The 19,461-nt window shown below is 39.1% G+C and overlaps 1 protein-coding gene and 1 pseudogene across 1 annotated transcript; both read left to right on the top strand.

Annotated features, from left to right (window-relative positions):
* Positions 1-11,177: 11,177 nt before the first annotated feature.
* LOC138821312 (olfactory receptor 8C8-like) lies at positions 11,178-12,182 on the top strand (annotated as a pseudogene).
* A 5,745-nt stretch (positions 12,183-17,927) lies between these two features.
* On the top strand, positions 17,928-18,869 carry LOC138821379 (olfactory receptor 8C8-like). The gene has a single exon (XM_070013562.1). The coding sequence runs from the start codon at positions 17,928-17,930 to the stop codon at positions 18,867-18,869; it is 942 nt and encodes a 313-aa protein (XP_069869663.1).
* Positions 18,870-19,461: the final 592 nt, after the last annotated feature.

Below are 19,461 nucleotides of genomic sequence, written 5' to 3'. Positions count from 1 at the left end.
TTTTAAAGTGCAAGGTTGTTATATATGAGTCTCAAAGTCAAACGTCCTTGTGAAAGAATTACAACAATATTGAAATTGTATTCTTGCTGTTATGAAATTACATTTTCATGGTCTTTTTAATTGATTTTATGGTATGGGGAGTTTTGTTGAGAATATTCATGTTTGCCTTAAGAAAACTTTATGTTGGATGTTAAGATACACATAGAAGAAGATAACGAGAAATCAGAAGAGAACGTTGGGTGCAACTGCAAACTCAGCAAGCCCATTTCCTTTATTTATTCATTCTTTTTGAGGTGCTGGGATTTCAAACCATGTCCTGCGCACACTAATAAGCAAGTGCTCTGCCACACAGCTACACACCCAGCCTCAATGAGGCCATCTGCACTGGTGATCACAGTTCTGCTGTTCTATCACAGTTGTCCGACTATTGGCAATAAGGTGTCTTGAGGCAGTAACAGCCTTTGTTAATTCATATAAGAAGCACCTTTAAGATTGGCAGCTGGCCTGTTTGTATATTTAAACTATTGAATATCCCAGTGATAGGGAAACTTGGGCACATTCACAGTCCAAGTCACAACCCCAAAATTACTGTTTCAGTGTATGAATGAAGAGAAGTAAATAGGCTACATTTTCATAATAAGGAAATTTCTATTGAGATTTGAGATAAAAGTTGATTTTAGAGGGTAACTTTGTTTTAATGAGTAATTTTCAGGATTGATTGCTTAAGAGCATTTCATAGCTTTTTATTGTTTGCTTCTTAATGTACAGGGAGAAACTTGCCAATGTTATACTTGCCTTCTTAAGATTACTCTGTATTGTTTTGTAAAACTGATACAATACTGGGATATAAAAGGTTTCCTGAATGTTGAGTAGATAAAGATAATGTTCTTGGAATGTTCCTCTTCTGTAGGAGAATCATTGAGCCTACAAACAATGTTGTGATTTTATATCATGAATGATTTAATATCAAATTTATTACAAATTTTAGACCTTTGAAGTTATAACTGAGTTCTCTCTGAGGGTTCAACTTCTAAACTTGAGGAATCTTGTCAAATTTTAGCTCCAAATGAACAAGTCTTATAAGTTGTCAAGTTACGGCTTCAACTGATAATGGCATTGTCTTTGTCATCTGCATTATTTTTTATTTGAGTAAAAGAATATTCAAAATGTACAGATGAGCTTTAAAAATTAAATGTAAAATATTTACTCCATCTACCCATCCAAGGATACCTTTAGGTTTTCTTGTCTGAAAATGAAAATTCAATTTACTTCATGAGATCTGCAGCGTAAATTCAAATTCCATCCTGATTGGTACCCACCATACTGTCTTGCCTCTGTCTTCTCTTACCTTTAAAGCTGTAATATTCACCTACATTGGAGGCACATTTACTCTTCCTAATTCATCTATCAGGATTAGGGCTGTGTCTTCCTTTTCTTTTAAACACCATTTTAATTTATTGGGAAACTGATGAAGATGTTAAGCAAAGACAGGATTAAGGAGCCTGTGGTATAAAAATGAAGTCTCCTAATTGTGGCTTTTCTGACTAAAGTGCCTTCCCAGGAATCTTGTAAAATTTTCAGATGTGTTTACTTTGTACGGGATGAAATACTCTGGTGCTTTATAACACGCAGTTAACTTGCTTTTACAGGATAGTATTCGAATATAATGTTACTGAAGGAAGTAGAGCCAAGTGTGTTGATTCTCAACTGTGGGAAGGTAGACAGCTGGCCCTCCACAAAGGGCTAATAATTTTTAATTAAAAAATTTCCAGGGATTCAAATAACTGGTAAAAAGTGGTGTACTATATGCTGATCTAAATTGTGTTACTATGTTTGTTTCTTACTGTCTAATGATTTTTTTTGTGTGCTTTAAATGCTGCTTATAAAATTCTTGACAATACATTTCTGATAATTGTATTTTTATGTATAATGTATAGGTTTTGTTGATTGTGCTTTTACCCGGAAGAAATGTAGACTGTTAATGGAATGGGAATTTGAGGATCTCCCAAGAGGATGTTGTTAGGTTGACCTTGAGGAGTGAGTATACAAATGCCTTTTCACCTAGTTTACCAAAAATTAATCTTAACAGTAGTCACTTTGGGGTGTAGGGTGAAGATGGGAGAAGAATTTGAAGTGATGACATTTTAAGGCATTCAAGACATCAGAAGTTGCCCAGATAGGACACATAAAAGTACAGTACTAATGAACACTTCACTCTTAAGTGTTTTGTCAGTAAAACATGTCCTTTTTGCATGATTACAAATATGAAATTGCTAAAAGAATCATTGAAATTATGTACTTAGTTTTTGAAGAGTACATAGTGATAATGAACTCTTGCTGAAGGCTAGCACTACCACTTGAGCCACAGCTCCACTTACGGCTTTTTTAGTAGTTTCTTGGAGATGAGAGTCTCAAAATTTCCTGCGTTGGCTAGCTTTGAACTGCAGTCCTTAGATCTCAGCCTCCTAAGTAGCTAGGATTTTGCTGCTTTCTTGAAGACGTGTACTTAATACTGTGGGTAATAATTCATACTCATGGGTGTTCTGGCTTTTGAGTCTTCTATAGCTTAAAGTTCAGTCATAAGCTTATTGCTCATAATTTAGGAAACTCATGCTTCTTAAATGTCTAAAGCAGCAAATAAGTTGAGGGTGTTTGCATTTCTAGGAGAAAAAGCATGAAATACCTCAGTCACTGCTGACGAATTCTCATTCCTAAAGAACTTGAGAACTAGATCTTGAGTGATACTGGAAATCAACAGAAGGAACATTTCAAAGATAGGATCATTTTCTCTTCAGGAAGAACACGTAACAGCAAAGTTCATTACTTCCCTCAGTAGGAAAGGCTAGTCTGAAATACCAAATATTGTGGATCATAATTTTCAATGAATGCAGTTTTTTTCTTCCTGAGTATTTGGTAACTGATTGCTTGGCTCAAAAAAGTCTTTTTTTTTTTTTTGTTAACAGAGCTAGTTATCTGTGATTATTGTGTAGAAGCCCACCCATAAAACATCCTAACTTTTATAGATAGTGGGAAAATGAAGTTCTTTCCCAAACCTTGAGTAAAATTTTCTGAATGTTTAATTGTGGAAAACTTTTTACTTCACTAAAACAAATCTTTCAGTTAAAAAAAAAAAAACACCTGGGGCTGGGAAGGTGGCTCAGTGGTAGAGCGCTTGCCTGGCATACATGAGGCCTTGGGTTCGATTCCTCAGCACCACATAAGCAAAAAGAAAAAAGCCGGAAGTGGCACTGTGGCTCAAGTGGTAGAGCACTAGCCTTGAGCTGAAGAGCTGAGGGACAGCGCCCAGGCCCTGAGTTTAGGCCTCCCCCCAAAAAAAACGGACCCCCCCCCAAAAAAAACCTTAATTTATTTACCTTTCTATATCCACTTTTCAGTCTTTTGTGTTTTTAAGTACAGATAGTGTTTCCTTAGCCCCTTTTGCTGATCAGTTGTTTGAAATGTGTACATTTTGTCTTTAGAATGGACAAGACATTTTGGCAATGTGAGCTGTGTGTGAAGTGTATACTTAAAAGCCTTATCATGTGGCCTATTTTTATGTGGGTTTACTATGTGTTAAATATTCTGACTAGACTTCTTAACATAAGTACAGTTATAATGCTGATTTGTTGTGTTTATTTTATGTATCTATGGTCCATGAATGGAAAAGTATAGCAAAACAGTCTTATTAAACATTTCTTCGTTTTCCCCAAAATTACATAATTTGGAGTAGTGTTATCTCTCTGCCTTTTAGCTTTCCCAACCTTGAAAACTAGAAGTGTGTGTGTGTGATTGATTGAGGAAAGCACTAATGCATTTTTCTACAATTTCACATATTTAGAAAATCAAAGTAAATATGCTTTCAACTTGCTACCAATCACATGTGAACCAAAGAAGTGACAGCTTGTCATTTGAGAGGTTGTATTATCAAATTTCATAGTATTTTTTTAGTGTACATAGGACATAACCTGCACTACTGTTGTGCAAATTACAGGGCCTGTAGCAGGCTGATACAGTTTTATCTACAAATGTAGAAAACTCACCTATTTATAGTGTCTGGAACCACATTTGAATATTGAGACTTCATAGTAGTACCTGAGAAACAGGTTTGTGACCCTTTTTTACACATTCCTGGTTTATCACTTTTCACAAGTTACTTGGCCTCTGTTATTTTAAGTTTTTCCTGTAAAATGCTAATAATCACTGTCATTATTGTCAGGAAGTTCAAATAAGATCCATCAGAACTTAGTAAATGTTCCTGGTAGAGGAACAAAAATGGATTAAAAAGTTTAGTTTTCTCCAGTAAATTTCACCATCCTTAAGAACCACTAGGATTTCCTGTTTTATTCTATATATTTTAATCTATCTTATTCATATATTCATCTACTAGCTTATTAATGCAATAAATCCTAAGTACTTTAGACCATGTGATCTAGGTCTGAATGTAAAGCAGGCCACAGTCTTAAAATTCTCTGACGCGTGTGTGTGTGTGTGTGTGTGTGTGTGTGTGTGTGTGTGTGTGTGTGTGTGTGTGTGTGTGTGTGTGTGTGTGTGTGTGTGTGTGTGTGTGTGTGTAGGACGTAGGTTATGGTGACAAGATTATTTGGGGAAAATGAATTGAGAGGGAAGTCAGGAGATGGACTTTGTGATAAAACATCGAGCAGACGTGAGGGAGACAAAATGAACCAGCACATGTCTAAAGCACAGCATTATAGACAGACGGGATGCACAGGGTGAGAAGGTGCTCTGTTAACTGTGCTTGGTCTTCAAGCAGCAATATCCTTATCTAGTGAGCAAGGAAAGGGTTAGAAAGGGAGGTTAGATGTGATGATAATAGTTAACAAATGTGTAACAAATGTGTCATTTTATTCTTAAAACTTGGGGGGTATTTAAGGTTATATTCCTAGTTAATTTTTCTGGTAGTTGGGAGATTGCTGTTCTTATGTCAGTTTCGGCACTAGAGGGCAGGCTTGGTTCTAGATTTTGAAGTTTTACAAGTGAATTAAATTAACCAAGCACATATCTATGTTAAATCCCAATGAATGCACCTTTAAAGTTCCAATAATGTACTTGTTTCTCGAATGACAAGTTTGCTACTTAGTTTTCCCCCCAATGGACTTTTAATATGTCTGGGACTGGCAGGGGATATTAATGTACATTTGCATATAAAATCCAAGGAAATGTATAACCTGTGACTGTTTATGCAGATCTGATGCAGAGGGTGGAACAAACACATGAACATAAGAGAATCTGAAGCCCAGTTAGAACTCTTGGACATGGAAACACTTATTCAGGAAGGGTATTGAGTTGCTGTGGCCAGGAAGTTGTGATAAGAGTTGAAGCTCAAATATGAGTAAAGTGTGGTCTAAACAGGCTGCTATATCAGCAATCCAAGCACTTAATGTGCTGTGTCTATTTAAATGTCTTTTCCCCTTCAGTAATGAAAATCTTGACCCATTTCTCTTTGGTGCCTGGTATTTAGGTTACTTCAGAGTGTTTGAGTAAATAAGTGAAAAGAGCACTGAATTGGGGAGTTATAAAAACCTGTTTTCACACTTTTCCCTTTATAGAAAGACTTGTATTAACATGCCTACAGCTTTATAGAGATTATATAAATCTCTAAACCAGGTGCTTATAGACATAAGTGGTGGTCATTGCTTGAACCAAGATCCAGGTGAAACAGAAGTAAAGATATGGGTTTGTGGGCAGCGTGGTGGGAGGAGTGAGGGAGAAAAGCAAGAGGAGATGACACCAACTATTGTAAGTGCCACCAGTTGTATAGCCTGTTTTGGTGATTGGAAAAAGTCACCAAGCAGCCAGAAAGGTTAAGGAAAAACAAAGCAACTCAATCAAACTAATAATATCTGTGAATAGAATGAGAAAACAACAAAACAGGAAGTTCTTCAGAAGTGTAAGCAAATAACTGAGTTACCTTATTGGAAATTGCATGTCCTCCCTCCGTCAGTCGAATAATTCAATAGAAACAATGATAACTCAAGAGCAAAGCCCACGACCCAGATTCTAGCCACTACCCAGCCTCCTCTTGCTTAACATGAATTTAGAAAATCACTCTTATTTAAATAGAAATGCTTGGGCTGGGAATGTGGCTTAGTGGTAGAATGTTTGCCTACCATGCATGAAGCCCTCGGTTCAATTCTTCAGTAGCACATAAACAGAAAAGGCCAGAAGTGGCGCTGTGGCTCAAGTGGTAGAGCGCTAGCCTTGAACAAAAGAAGCTCAGGGTCAGTGCCTGAGTTCAAGCCCCAGGACTGGCCAAAAAAAAAAAAAAAAAGCTCAAGAAAAGTTTCAGTAATACTTTAAAGTAAATGAGAGATCATGTAAATCAGTTTTAATCAATGTTTTTAATTAAGAAGATAAAAATTCTATATTCTGAGAGAGATCTGTCCCAAGTCATTTTTCTATAGTGATGACCTACATGTAATTTGTGGGGTTAATTGTCAGTGTGTGCATTGCACTATTTACCTTGTCCTAACTACAGTTACTGATTGGCGCTTTAGAAGCTGATCTCCATGGTGGGGATAAATTCATGATTTCATACCACAACCATTGAGTCCCTAAAAAGTATCACACTCTATTTCTGGTGCTGCAGATTCAGCAGTAAATGAAATAGGCAATGATCCTGGACAACATGGAGCTCATACACATGAAAAGGAAATATAAGAATATAGCTTTATAGAGGAAAAATATTGGAAAGGATGGGTTGAATGTATATGTGGGAAGGAGGATTACAATTTAATCATTTTAGCTGCTAACATGTCAGACCTGATAAATACAGATGCATGCTACACACATATCTTGAGGAGAAAAAGAAACTAGTAATGTCTTAGCAAAAAAATCAATGCTCTTATCATTGAACTCTGATGCCTTATTCCAGTGTATAGATGATCTCATCTTTATTCCTACAAAATTTGATTCTGGTGCTAACACTCTTAAAGTCCCTAATTTCTTAGTCTACAGGACACCAGGTCCTACACAGATCTCCCAGTGAAAGGTAAACTATCCAGGCCACATTCTGACTCATGGGAAATGAACCCTTGACCTTGGGGCAGGGTGGAAAGAAGATTCTGTTTGAACTACAACCTTCATAAACAACAACAAAGAGAAAACATAAACAGCTCTGAACTTTGCTGAGAATGACTGGCTGCTATAGGATCTGGAATCACCTTTTTCTTATTCTCTGAAAGCAAGAATGAAGTCTCATTCTTTTCTCTAACATCTCAACCAGGTACCCCATACTGACAGACGCATTGTGTCTATGGCTAGTCCTGTTACCAGTGGCTTCCTTTCCTCTTGTAACTCATGAAAATAAGGATGGAAAATGCCCTTTGTGACAACCCCAGAAGGAAAAGGAAAGTGTAAAGAAGGTAGGAGAGCCAGGAAAACACCAAGATAGGAATTACAATTTTATCATATGTCAGTTGAATTGTGCATTTAAACAATTGGACTAGGCAAGGAGATAACACAAAATAGCTCAGGGGGTGACAGGAAGGACATTGGATTAGGAGCTCTGATCCGGAGGGAGATCCCTGGGCCTGTTCATCTGGAAAATGACGGAATCACAATAGATCATCTCTAAGCTGTGTTCTGTGCTAGACACATTAGCTATTTCTTGATGTGGCAAGAAGCCTGATGAAATCACTTAATATAGATGTATATATATATATATAGAGAGAGAGAGAGAGAGAGAGAGAGAGAGAGAGATGTATAGAACATAATATATATGTTCTAATGAGTTCTCAAAATTATTAGAGGCAGGTTAGCCTGGGAAGGTCATGGGGCGTTTCAAGGCGTTTTGTTTTTGTAAAAAGGAAATAGCATGAAGAAATAAGAACACAAGTCAGGGTAGGCTATGACTGGGAAGATGACTAAACAAGAAAGGCAGGTGTTCCAGATCACTAGTACATTCTAGAAGCAATGGGAAGTGCCTTCACAGATTCAATTGCCAGGAGTAGTAGGAGAGCAAGAGTTAAAAGGTGACCTCCAAGAAAAAAGAGATATGGACTTAATATTCTCCAAGACCTGTTAGCTATCAGACCAAAAAAAAAAAAAAAAGATGCCTGGCTGGGGAGAAACTGCTATGTGGGAAAGGGACATATTGAAGTGGCTGTGAAGAGCCAGTTATTTAAGCCTAAAAGTAACCTAATTATAAAATAAATACTTAAAGACAAGATACCCAATTAAATAAATTCTGTAGGGTACCCTTTTTTTTTTTTTTTTTTTTTTTTTGGGTCCAGTCATGGGGCCTGAACTCTGGGCCTGGGCACTGTCCCTCAGCTCTTCAGCTCAAGGCTAGCGCTCTACCACTTGAGCCACAGCGCCACTTCCGGCTTTTTTCTTTCTGCTTATGTGGTGCTGAGGAAATCAAACCCAGGGCCTTGAGCATGCAAGGCAAGCGCTCTACCACTGAGCCACCTTCCCAGCCTGGGTACCCTTTTTTAAATAACTCCCTGAGTATGAACTACTAAAAATATGTTTGGACTAAAGAGATATGGTCATTTTTGTTAAATATCTACTTACCTGTAAGTTTTTGGTTTTGCATTTTTTTGCCAAAGGTATGACCTTGCCTTCTCTCTGGGATAGATACATGGAAGGACTAGAGTTTTAGATAAAGTGTAAGAGCTCTTCATAAGTTGTCATTGGTAGTTAACTTTAGGGAGGGATGACACAAAGGACTCTGTTTTGTGATCCTGCCAAGTGCTGGGATTATAGTCTTGGGTCACCATATGCACTATGACTGTTTTGATTCTGACAACTTTCTTATCACTGACATTGTTGATTAACTACTCTGTAGTTGGCTCTCATCACTGGTTGGTCCTGCATGGTCTTTCTTCCTTCTGGTGTAAGATTTGTCCTGAAGTGTCTAATTTTATCCAACATCAGAGAATTGACTAGGAGTTCTGTCAATAAGATACTTTTACCCAAAGTTAAGCCAGTAAGATTTTGGTAGGTGTTGTTCTTAGGCTGGACTAACCTTGTTTCCAATCTTAATTTTGTCTGTCTTGAGGACCCTAAAGTTCTGTTCATGTTTCTCTGTCCCAAGCTGTATTTCATCAGAATCTTACCAAACAAGAGTTACAACATTTTACAAGGATATCACAAAATTAAGCCAAGAAGAACAAACATGGTTTGGAAAAGATGCATCCACAAAATTGTTTTACATGACATTGATTGTAAATGCTAGAGAGAACGATCAACTGTTCGGAAGACAACATATGAAAGAAAACTGTTGAGCAATTGACAAAACATGGCATTTTTCCCTTCCATTACATACGGCATTTTAGGATAATGAATACAATTCATTGGTTTTAAGGATTAAGGGCAAAAGAAGAAAGAAATGTAAGATTACATTAGAAAACCACTGTTCTGAGATTTTCCCAGTCTTCTTCAATTTAAAGAACTCAACAAATTCAAGTGTCATACATTGCAGTACCATTTTCTGAGCCCCTGGAACAGCCTAGAAACAGAGAGATGTCTGGAAAAAGTGAGATTCTCTTTGGGGTAGGAGAGTGGTCAGGACAGGGATAAGGATACTGTTCGTTTTATGTTAAACTGACAATACTATACAATCTAATTTCTCATTCAGTGTCATTTGTGTTGAGGTTGAGAAGCCCTGTGTGGAACAAGGAAAGGCATAAAAAATTGCTTTCCGCTACTATATATGTTAAATGCAGTTCTAATACTTTTTGTAAATAATCTTATTTAACTGTCACCACAATGCAATATATGAGCTTTCCTTGAGCCTCAAGTTATAGCTGTATATAGATGTATATGCAGATACAAGTATAAATATACAAGACATAGAAGTGTTAGGTTTGTTGTCAGTGGCTTTGCAGTCAAGAAGTTCACCTTAGGACACAAAAAGCAGAATGTTAAAAAGCCCTAGCAACTACTTGGTACTGAACTCAAAGGATTCCTGGCAAGAAAGTATAAATTGAATGGAACTTTAATTCTCAAAAGATCCAAAGTTAGGTCAATGGAATAGACTAGAAGCATAGATTCAGTCATTTCTACCCTCAAGGGATCCAGCCAACCTCAGAGGAAATCTTCAAAGTCAGAATCATTTTCTGTGCTTCTAATAAATTCTCCCAAAAGAGTGAAACATAAGCTAGATTCTCTTTTAAGAGTGAGGAAATGTGTGGGAGGCTCATATAAGGTTTTGTTTTCTTTCATGTTGTGAAGAGCCTGCTGTAGAAATTGGTGGGGGGCAGTGTTGTTTTTGTTGTTGTTGTTGTTGTTTTTTGTCAGTCGTGGGGCTTGAACTCTGGGCCTGGGCGCTGTCCCTCAGCTCTTCAGCTCAAGGCTAGCGCTCTACCACTTGAGCTACAGCGCCACTTCCGGTTTTCTGGTGGTTTATTGGTTTTGGTTTTTGTTTTTTGTCGGTCATGGTCCTGGGCACTGCCCCTCAGCTCTTCAGCTCAAGACTAGTGCTCTACCACTTGAGCCACAGTGTCCCTTCCAGGTTTCTGTTGGTTAAAATTGGAGATAAAAGTCTCACAGACTCTCCTGCCCTGGTTGGTTTTGAACCACCATCCTCAGATCTCAGCCTCCTGAGTAGCTAGGATTACAGGCGTGAGCCACCAGCACACAGCCGAAATTGTTAAATAGCAATCACAGCCCCGTGTTTTTTTTCCAGTGTTTCCCTTCTAGCTATTGCAAAGACAGATCTACAATGTCCATTAACAGAAAACGAACACTTTCACACCATGAGAAGAAAAGACTAAATTCAGTAGCAGTGAGACCTCCAGGGAAAAAGTGGGTGTAAAATCATCTTTGTCTTCGCAATTCGACCTTCACACACACAATGCTATGTAAATCATGGCTTCTGAGAAATGGAGTTTATTATACTTCTCACTTCTTATCCCTAGTGAAGTCTAAAGTGAAGGAAGGAAAAGATGTCCAGAGACGTGAGAATCTCACTTCATTCTAATGACCAGAATCATACATCATGGCAGAAAGGGGAGAAGAAATTCCAATTATTCAGAAATCAGAATAGAAAGTCTTATTTGGCTGTCTTGCTGATTGCCTTCAGACAAACCAGAGCTTGGGTTGCCTGCAGCTCAGCAACTCAGCACCTCAGACCTACCTCTGGAGTCAGGGAAAAGATGGCTCATTGTTGATGTCAACCCCTTTTGCTGTTTCTGCAGATCCCATCCATCTAACAAATGGCTATGAGAAATTATTCATCAGTGATAGAGTTTATTCTTAGGGATTGACAGACCAGCCTGAGCTCCAAATGCCACTTTTTTTTTCTGTTCCTGGTGAACTATATGATCACTGTGGTGGGAAACTTGGGCTTAATGAACTTAATTTGCCAGAACTAACATCTTCATGCCCCCATGTACTTCTCTTTAATTTGTCCTGCATCTATTTCTGATACACACTTGTCATTACCCCCAACATGCTAGTTGGCTTTGTGTCAGAGAGGAACATCATCTCCTACGCTGGATGCATAACTCAGCTATTTTTCTTCTGCTTTTTTTGGTCAAGTCTGAGTCCTATGTGCTGACCACCATGGCTTATGATAATTACGTGGCCATCTATCAGCCCCTGTAGTACACGGTCATTATGTTCGATAGCATCTGTTCTCTGCTGATGTTTGCTTCACACTTGATAGGATTAGCTTCAGCCATGCTGCACACAGGAGGTGTGATCAGGCTTACCTTCTGTGATTCCAGCATCATCAATCACTACACGTGTGACCTCTTCTCCCTCTTTCAGCTCTCCTGCAGCAGCACTAACGTCAGTGAGCTTGTGAGTTACGTTGTTGTAGATACATCTATCATTTGTTGCAGTCTCATTATCTTAATCTCATATGCTTTGATTCTTTTATAATGTCATTCATATGTCATCAGGGAAGGGTTGGTCCAAAGCTATGAGCACCTATGTTTCTCACATGACCACTGTTGGCCTCTTCGATGGGTTTGGGATGCTTGCTTATGTCAAACCAAAATCAACTGAGTCTGTGGGCCAGGGGAAATTTTTCTCAGTATTTTATACTCTTTTTGTGCCTATGCTGAACCCCTCATTTGTAGCATTAGGACCAAGGATGTGAAACTTGCTCTGAAGAGAATCACAAACTGAATCCAGTGTTTTAATTGGCCTGCCTTGTCCCTGTCTCTGTTGCTCTGTTGCTTTCTCCTTTGCTTGCCTCTACTCGTTAACTTCCTCTGGTGTTCTCTTCATATTCCTTTTTACACCCTGGGTTCTGGGAAGTCCTAGGGTATAAAATATAATGAAATATTTTTCCTCTATCACAAAGCTATATACATATATATACACATGTTAAGACATCAAGAATTTCCCAATATTTTTTATTCCCTTTAGTCCCAACAAGGCTCAACTTGATCTTTATACTCTGTACCATATAAAAACATTAGACTGGCATATATTACTATATAAAGATAATGCTATATGCCATTCTTTCCTTGTATATCTGCTTCTCATTGAAAGCTGGGAAGTTGGGTGCTTTCTGATAGCTCGTTTTATTTCTTGGTTTTCTAAAACAGTTTTAATAAAACCATTTCTGTGTCAATTGCTTCATTTCTTATGACTGCATCGATACAAAAATGACAAAAATTATGAAAACAATTTTTGAAGGCCAGATTTTTACAAAGTTTCAGTTCAAATTCCAGCATAAGGTTAAAATTTGGCTGTGCACTGGTAGCTCATGCCTATAGTGCTAGCTACTCAGGAAACTGAGATCTGAGGATCATAATTCAAAGCCAGCCGAGGCAGGAAAGTCTGTGAGACTCTTATCTACAAGTAACCACCAGAAAGCCAGAAGTGGGTTGTGACTCAAAGTGGTAGAGTGCTAACCTTCAGCAAAGGAACTCAGGGACAGCACCCAGGCCCCCCAGTTCAACCCCCACCACTGACCAAAAAATAGGTTGAAATTTGCTCTGATGTTAAAGACCTAGCTCACTAATGAAGACATACAATGGCATATGTAACATTCATTGCTATGAACCCTTGATATTTTACCAGAAAATAAAATGTAATGGACAGAGAACATAACTTATGGTCAGAACATTATCTTGTACTCTAAAGTACAGTCTGGTGGAGAGCTAATTACATGTCTGATTCCACCTGGTGAAGTCAATAAACCCATTTAACAGATCCATTTGCATGTATGGACTTAGAAAGCCCAATTGATTTAACTTTTTAATCAAATCCATGTGTTATCAATAACTAAAAGTGCTTTAAGTCTGGAACTCAAATATTAGTATAATTAAATGTAAAGCAATTTGGGAACACAAAAATATAGCTGACAATAATTGTCTAACAGCACTCTATGTATAATTTGTTAAAATATAGATATGGTCTACACATTCCTTATCCTCTTCTTATATCTCATAGATTCTACACAAACACACACACACGCGTGCGCGCACACACACACATTTTGAGTTGTGAATATTTGCTCTCTTACTTCCATAGTAACAAATGTAAAGAGGACTTTTTTCCATAAGAGATTAATATTACAAGCTGACTTAAATAGATTAGGTAACATTAACATAAAAGAGCACTATCTCAAGGTCTAATTTTCTGAAAAAGCAAAGAAATCTCAGAAACTGAGTGTAAATATGTTGTTGTCTGTGGAAGAAGGCTTATTTCCCCACCAAGTTTATCTCATCACCCAAAGGAATTGAAACATCATCACAGTCTTCCATTTGATGGGTCATTGAGAGTTTTTAGGTAATTGCTGCCACAGTTCTCATTCTTTCTCTTTCATGAATAGAGAAGATGACACAGCTATCTAACCACGGCATGGAACCCAGAATGACAAATGAGTGGAGGTATTGAATCCAGGCCACTGAGGTGTGGCCTGCTACATTTGAAGCTCCAATCTGGTCACCGTGGAAGATTATAGGAAAGGAAGGGGTCTGGGAGGTCAAGAGTAAGGAAGTATGGTGTGACTTCATACCATGGCTTTGGGAGGAATGAAACCAATTGGATAAAATGGAATCCCTGCTCCATTCTGACATCCCAAGCAAAGAGTCATCCCTCAATCAGCAGCAGCAGCAGCAGTTATACTTGAAGGAGGAGAGACCTCGTGGGTAAGAGAACCTTGGGTCTGCCCATCAGTTGGGTTTCAGGAGCCCAAAGAGTACATGCTCACCCAGAAGTGCTGTCTCTGTCATGAGGCCAACCCAGGAATCCTGGGAATCACTTCTAACAAGAGACGTCCCACTCTGAGTCTTGACACTGAGGATGGAAAGATCCTGAACACTGCCCACATGGGGTTCTGAGCTATGAGGAGGCAAGACTTGACACTAGCACTTCAGGTGCTTTGAGTTTCAGCCCTGAGGCTGGTGGTGTCAACCACTGAAGTTCTGGACCCTGGTGCTGACAGGCGACCAACCAGTCCCATTCCTGAGGCTACCATTGTCAGAAGAAGACATCACCTGTTTCTCACGGTCATCTGTACCTCTCTTGCTCCCTAAGCAGTGTTAAAATCCCACCAAAGTCCCAGAATAACCAAAGAAGCTTCTCACACACCACACCTTCTGTCCTGATAGAGCAGAAGCACCACAGCTAGCTGGTGTTTGATGGAAGTGCAGGAGGCACAGATAGAGCAGTGACTCCCAAATATAGATGGCTCTGCCACTGTATGGACACAAGAGTGTGATCCCTTTCCTCTCATCACAGCATTCATGGGTGGCACGTTTCCTTTCTTTTCTCAGGCGTAATCACCTCATGTAGTCCAGGCTGGTATCAAAGTAGCAATCCTCCATCATCAGTGTCCCAAGCCTGGGATTTCAAACATGCATTCCTAGTGGTTACCCTCAGCCCCCCCCACCCACTCCACCTGCCAAATTCTTTTAACAAAAGGCAGCTTAAGAGGTTGAGTGAAGCTCAGTAGTACTGAGTGCTTGCGTAGCAAGTGGGAGCACCTGAGTTTGATCTCCAGCGCCATTCTCTCTCTCTCTCTCTCTCTCTCTCTCTCTCTCTCTCTCTCTCTCTCCCTCTCTTGCTCTCGCTCTCCCTCTCGCTCTCTCTCTCACATCAAGTAGATGTGGTAACAAAGAATTGAAAGAATAAGAGTAGGCTCTCGACCAGTCGTTTCAATCCAGACTTTTTAACTTTGTAACTATGAGACTAGTAGACAAGTGATGTAAATGCCCTGACCCTTGTTTATTTGAATTTCTGCATACTCCTCTTTATATATATATATATATATGATGAAAATAAATAACTACAATAATATATAAAGATACTATAAATATAATAAATATATATATATAATGAGGTGAATACAAGAGGACAGAGTCTTGTGAGTAGAGCTTCTGTGTACTATAAATAAAGTCCTTGTTTAAACATAGCAACCCAAAAATAAAAAAAAATGAAAGGGTTATCTCAATGTGTTGGTATAGGAATTAAATGAGATAATTTACATACAATGTTAGAACTGAGCCTACCATATAAAGTGAACCTGGTAGATGCTAGCTCCCCTTCCCATGTTCCATGCTCTTATTTATCTAAAGCAGAGTTTCTTGATCTTGGCACTACTAACATTTGGGTATGTTTCTGTTGTAGTCCTATCTTGTGCAGTGGATAGGGTATTGCATTCCTGGGCCCTGCCCATCAGATGCCAGTACTATTCCCCTAAAACACAGACACAGACACAGACACAGACACAGACACAGACACAGACACAGACACACACACACACACACACACACACACACACACCAGTTGTGACCAACATTTTTCCCAGAGGTTGTCAAAGTTCCCTTGGGTAGGATCAGGGCTCAAAACTGACATGACCAAATATGTTACTTGGATTTGCTGAGTACTTTGAACTGAAGGACATTGGAAGGACTCAGCTCTTCCTCTTTATGCTCTGCCTTTCTCTATAAGGCAGGCCATGAAAACTGAATTTCTTCCTCTAGTTGTCTGAGAGAAAATGATAGCTCTTTCCTCCAAACCAGAGATAGCACCTATAATATCATTCTAACCTTCCTCTGTCTTTCTGTGTAAAAGTTGCACCTTTATAATAATAAAGTTAATAAAAATGAATAACAAAAATCCCATTTTTTAAAAAAAAGCTGCACATGAAGAACTACTTCCTGGTTGGGTTCGTATAGCTCAGACCTGTACTCATAGCTACTCAGGAAGTTGAAATATGAGGATGGTGGTTCAAAGCTAGCCTTGGCAGACAAATCGTAAGAGACTCTTTTTATCATGATTATTAGTATTATTTTTGTCGGCCATGGAGGCTAAACTTTGAGCTTGGGTGCTGTCCCTCAGCTCTTCAGCTCAGGGCTAGTGCTCTACCACTTGAGCCACAGCACCACTTCTGGCTTTTTTTCTGTTTATGTGGTTTTGAGGAATTGAAACCAGGGCCTCTTGCATGCAACGCAAGCGCTCTACCACTGAGCCAACTTCCCAGCCCCACAAGAGACTCTTAATCTTTAACTAACCAGCAAATAGCCCAAAGTAGAGTGTGGTTGAAGTGGTAGAGTGCCAGAGACAATGCCAAGCCTGAGTTTATGCCCCAATATTGGCACACACACATACACACACACACACACACACACACACACACACACACACACACACACACACACACACACACACACACACACACACCTTCCTTATCTGATAAACCCTCACTCCAGAAAGCGTCCTGATATTACCCAGGAGAGCAGCACAGATTATCCTAGAAGAATCAGATACAGACTTTTCCTGAGCTTCCTCATTCTCCTAGTAAGTTAGATCCATCTTTTTATCCAGTCACATTTCTGTATGTGTCTTTAGTCCTTTTTTTAAATAAGCTTCTGTTGTATAAAATTTGGATTAAATAATTTATCGTGTTTCTCTCTTATTAACTCTGTGTGTGTATGTGTGTGTGTGTGTGTGTGTGTGAGAGAGAGAGAGAGAGAGAGAGAGAGAGAGAGATTAAATTAACCTCATGTTAATTTAATCCTAGAGGCTAGTGTGACATACCTGGGATTGGGAAAGTGACTATAACCTTGGACTTTCCCCTTGAAAGTGCTATAGAAGACAGGATCAGCAGAGTGATTCAGGGAACTGTCCTATACTCTGCTCAGAGGACTAATTATTCCTTGTAGGGAAAGTAAATTGAACAGAAGTTCCAGTCTCAAAAGATCTAATGTTTGGTCTATGGCCCAGGATGTAATCATGGTAATCATCCTCAAAGGAGTTCAGCCAACCAACCTAGGATAAAATCATAAAGGAGACTAGGTATCTCTATATACCTATATATACATATACTGTTATTCCAACCAACGTTTCTAGAACTATGTTGCATGAAATAGACTTTCACTTGAGGTTGGTGATTTTTTAGACAGTCATATAAAGTTTTTGTTTTCCTTCTCACATGTGAAGATAACCTTCTGGAGAGATTCCCAAATAAAAATCCTGGAATGTTCCCCAGTATTTGTCTTCTAGCCTGTAAAAAGCAAATCTTCACTGATGGCTTATCATTAGAATCTTGGAACGCTGAAGACAGTGAAGAGGAAGGCCTCTTGGGGTCTTGAACCTCTAGGGGAGCAAGGGTAAGCATTGAATCATCTTTCGCTTCATAATCTGTCTTCAAACCCAAGCTATATGAATGGAGGATCCTGGAGAGCCATTTGCTATTATTGTCATTTTCTGTTACAATCGCTACTGAAGACTCAAGTGAATGGAAGAAATGATGTTCAGTGACATTGGTAGGTCTAACCACATTCTATTGGACAGGGACACACATCATGGGTGGGAGAAGAAGCTAATGGGAATTCTCCAGGAATTAACTTCGGATGTATGACTCTTTGGATAACTTACTGTGAATTTACAGACAATCCTGAACTCAGAAGCCAGCAACTCCAGTTCTCCTTCTGGGGTCAAAGAATTAGAATTCATTGCCAATATCACCTTCTATCATTCCTCTACGGATCCCACCCATGAAGCAGATGGCTATGGAAAATGAATCTTCAGTGAAAGAGTTTATCCTCATGGGGTTAACAGACCGACCTGCATTCCAAATGCCCCTATTCTTCCTGTTCCTGGTGAACTATATAGTCACGGTGGTAGGAAATTTGTGCTTAATGAGCCTGATTTGCCTGAACTTGCACCTTCACACCCCCATGTACTTTTTTCTCTTTAATCTGTCCTGCATTGATTTCTGTTATTCTTTTGTCATTAGTCCCAAAATGTTGATGGGTTTTGTCTCAGAAAGAAACATCATCTCTTTCACTGGATGCATGACTCAACTCTTCTTCTTCTCCTTTTTTGTCCACTCCGAGTGCTACGTGCTGACAGCCATGGCCTATGATCGCTACGTAGCCATCTGTCAGCCCCTACAGTACATGGTCCTCATGTCCCCTAGGACCTGTTCTCTGCTGATGTTGGGTTCATACTTGATGGGGTTAGTTGGTGCCATCATCCACACAGCATGTGTGATCAGGCTCATCTTCTGTGATTCCAACATCATCGATCACTACATGTGTGAAATCTTCCCTCTCCTCCAGCTCTCCTGCAGCAGCACCCACGTCAGTGAGCTTGTGACTTCTATTGTTGTAGGGATAGTTATCTGTTTTTCTAGCCTCATTATCTTAATTTCATATGCTTTGGTTCTTTTTAATATTATTCACATGTCATCAGCTAAGGGCTGGTCCAAAGCCATGAGCACCTGTGGTTCTCATATAATCACTGTGGTCATATTCTATGGGTCTGGGCTACTCGCTCATATTAAGTCATCATCTGTTGGGGCTGGAGGCCAGGGGAAATTTTTCTCAGTAGTTTACACTCTTTTAGTGTCCACATTGAATCCCCTCATTTATAGCCTCAGGAACAAGGATGTCAAATTTGCTCTGAAGAAAACCCTAAAGAGAATCACAGACTGAGGGAACCATTGGGTCTACCTTAGACCTTGGTCTATAGTGCTCCATTTTTCTACTCTTCTTAAATCTTCTTTTTACCTTTCTTCTATTTTTTCTTTCTAATCAGCTTTATTAGTAAAAAAAATTATGCTGGATTTCTTGTGTGATATCTTTCTCTCTCTATGAAATCTGATTGTGTTAGCTTACTTTCACTAGTCCCTCTCCATACCATTATGCTCCAACACGGCTATGGTCCCTGACCAGATAGAGAGACTGGGTTGATAACTTTTCCTTGTTAAACATATTATTATGTACTATTTTTTTATGTGCATGCCTTCTCCAGCCAAAGATAGTGTACTATCTACAAGTTCATTTCTTTTTGTTTTTCTTGGACACTTTTGTACAACTATTTAATCTTTCAAGTGGCTTATAACTTAAAACTACAAGAGGTAAGGAGCCAGGCTTATGCCTACCTTGAGCTTAGCTACTCAGGAGGCTTATATCTGAGGATCACGGTTCAGAGACAGTCTGGGCAGGAAAGTCTGTGATACTCAGACCTCCAATCAACCACCAGAAAACTGGAAGTGGTGCTGTGGCTCAAAGCTGTAGAGTGCTA

This window comes from Dipodomys merriami, unplaced genomic scaffold (genome assembly GCF_024711535.1).
Source record: "Dipodomys merriami isolate MVZ:Mamm:240054 unplaced genomic scaffold, mDipMer1.0.p SCAF_91, whole genome shotgun sequence".
In the NCBI taxonomy this organism is placed as follows: domain Eukaryota; kingdom Metazoa; phylum Chordata; class Mammalia; order Rodentia; family Heteromyidae; genus Dipodomys; species Dipodomys merriami.
Note: the sequence above shows the minus strand (reverse complement) of the source record. Positions and strands in the feature narration are given on the sequence as shown.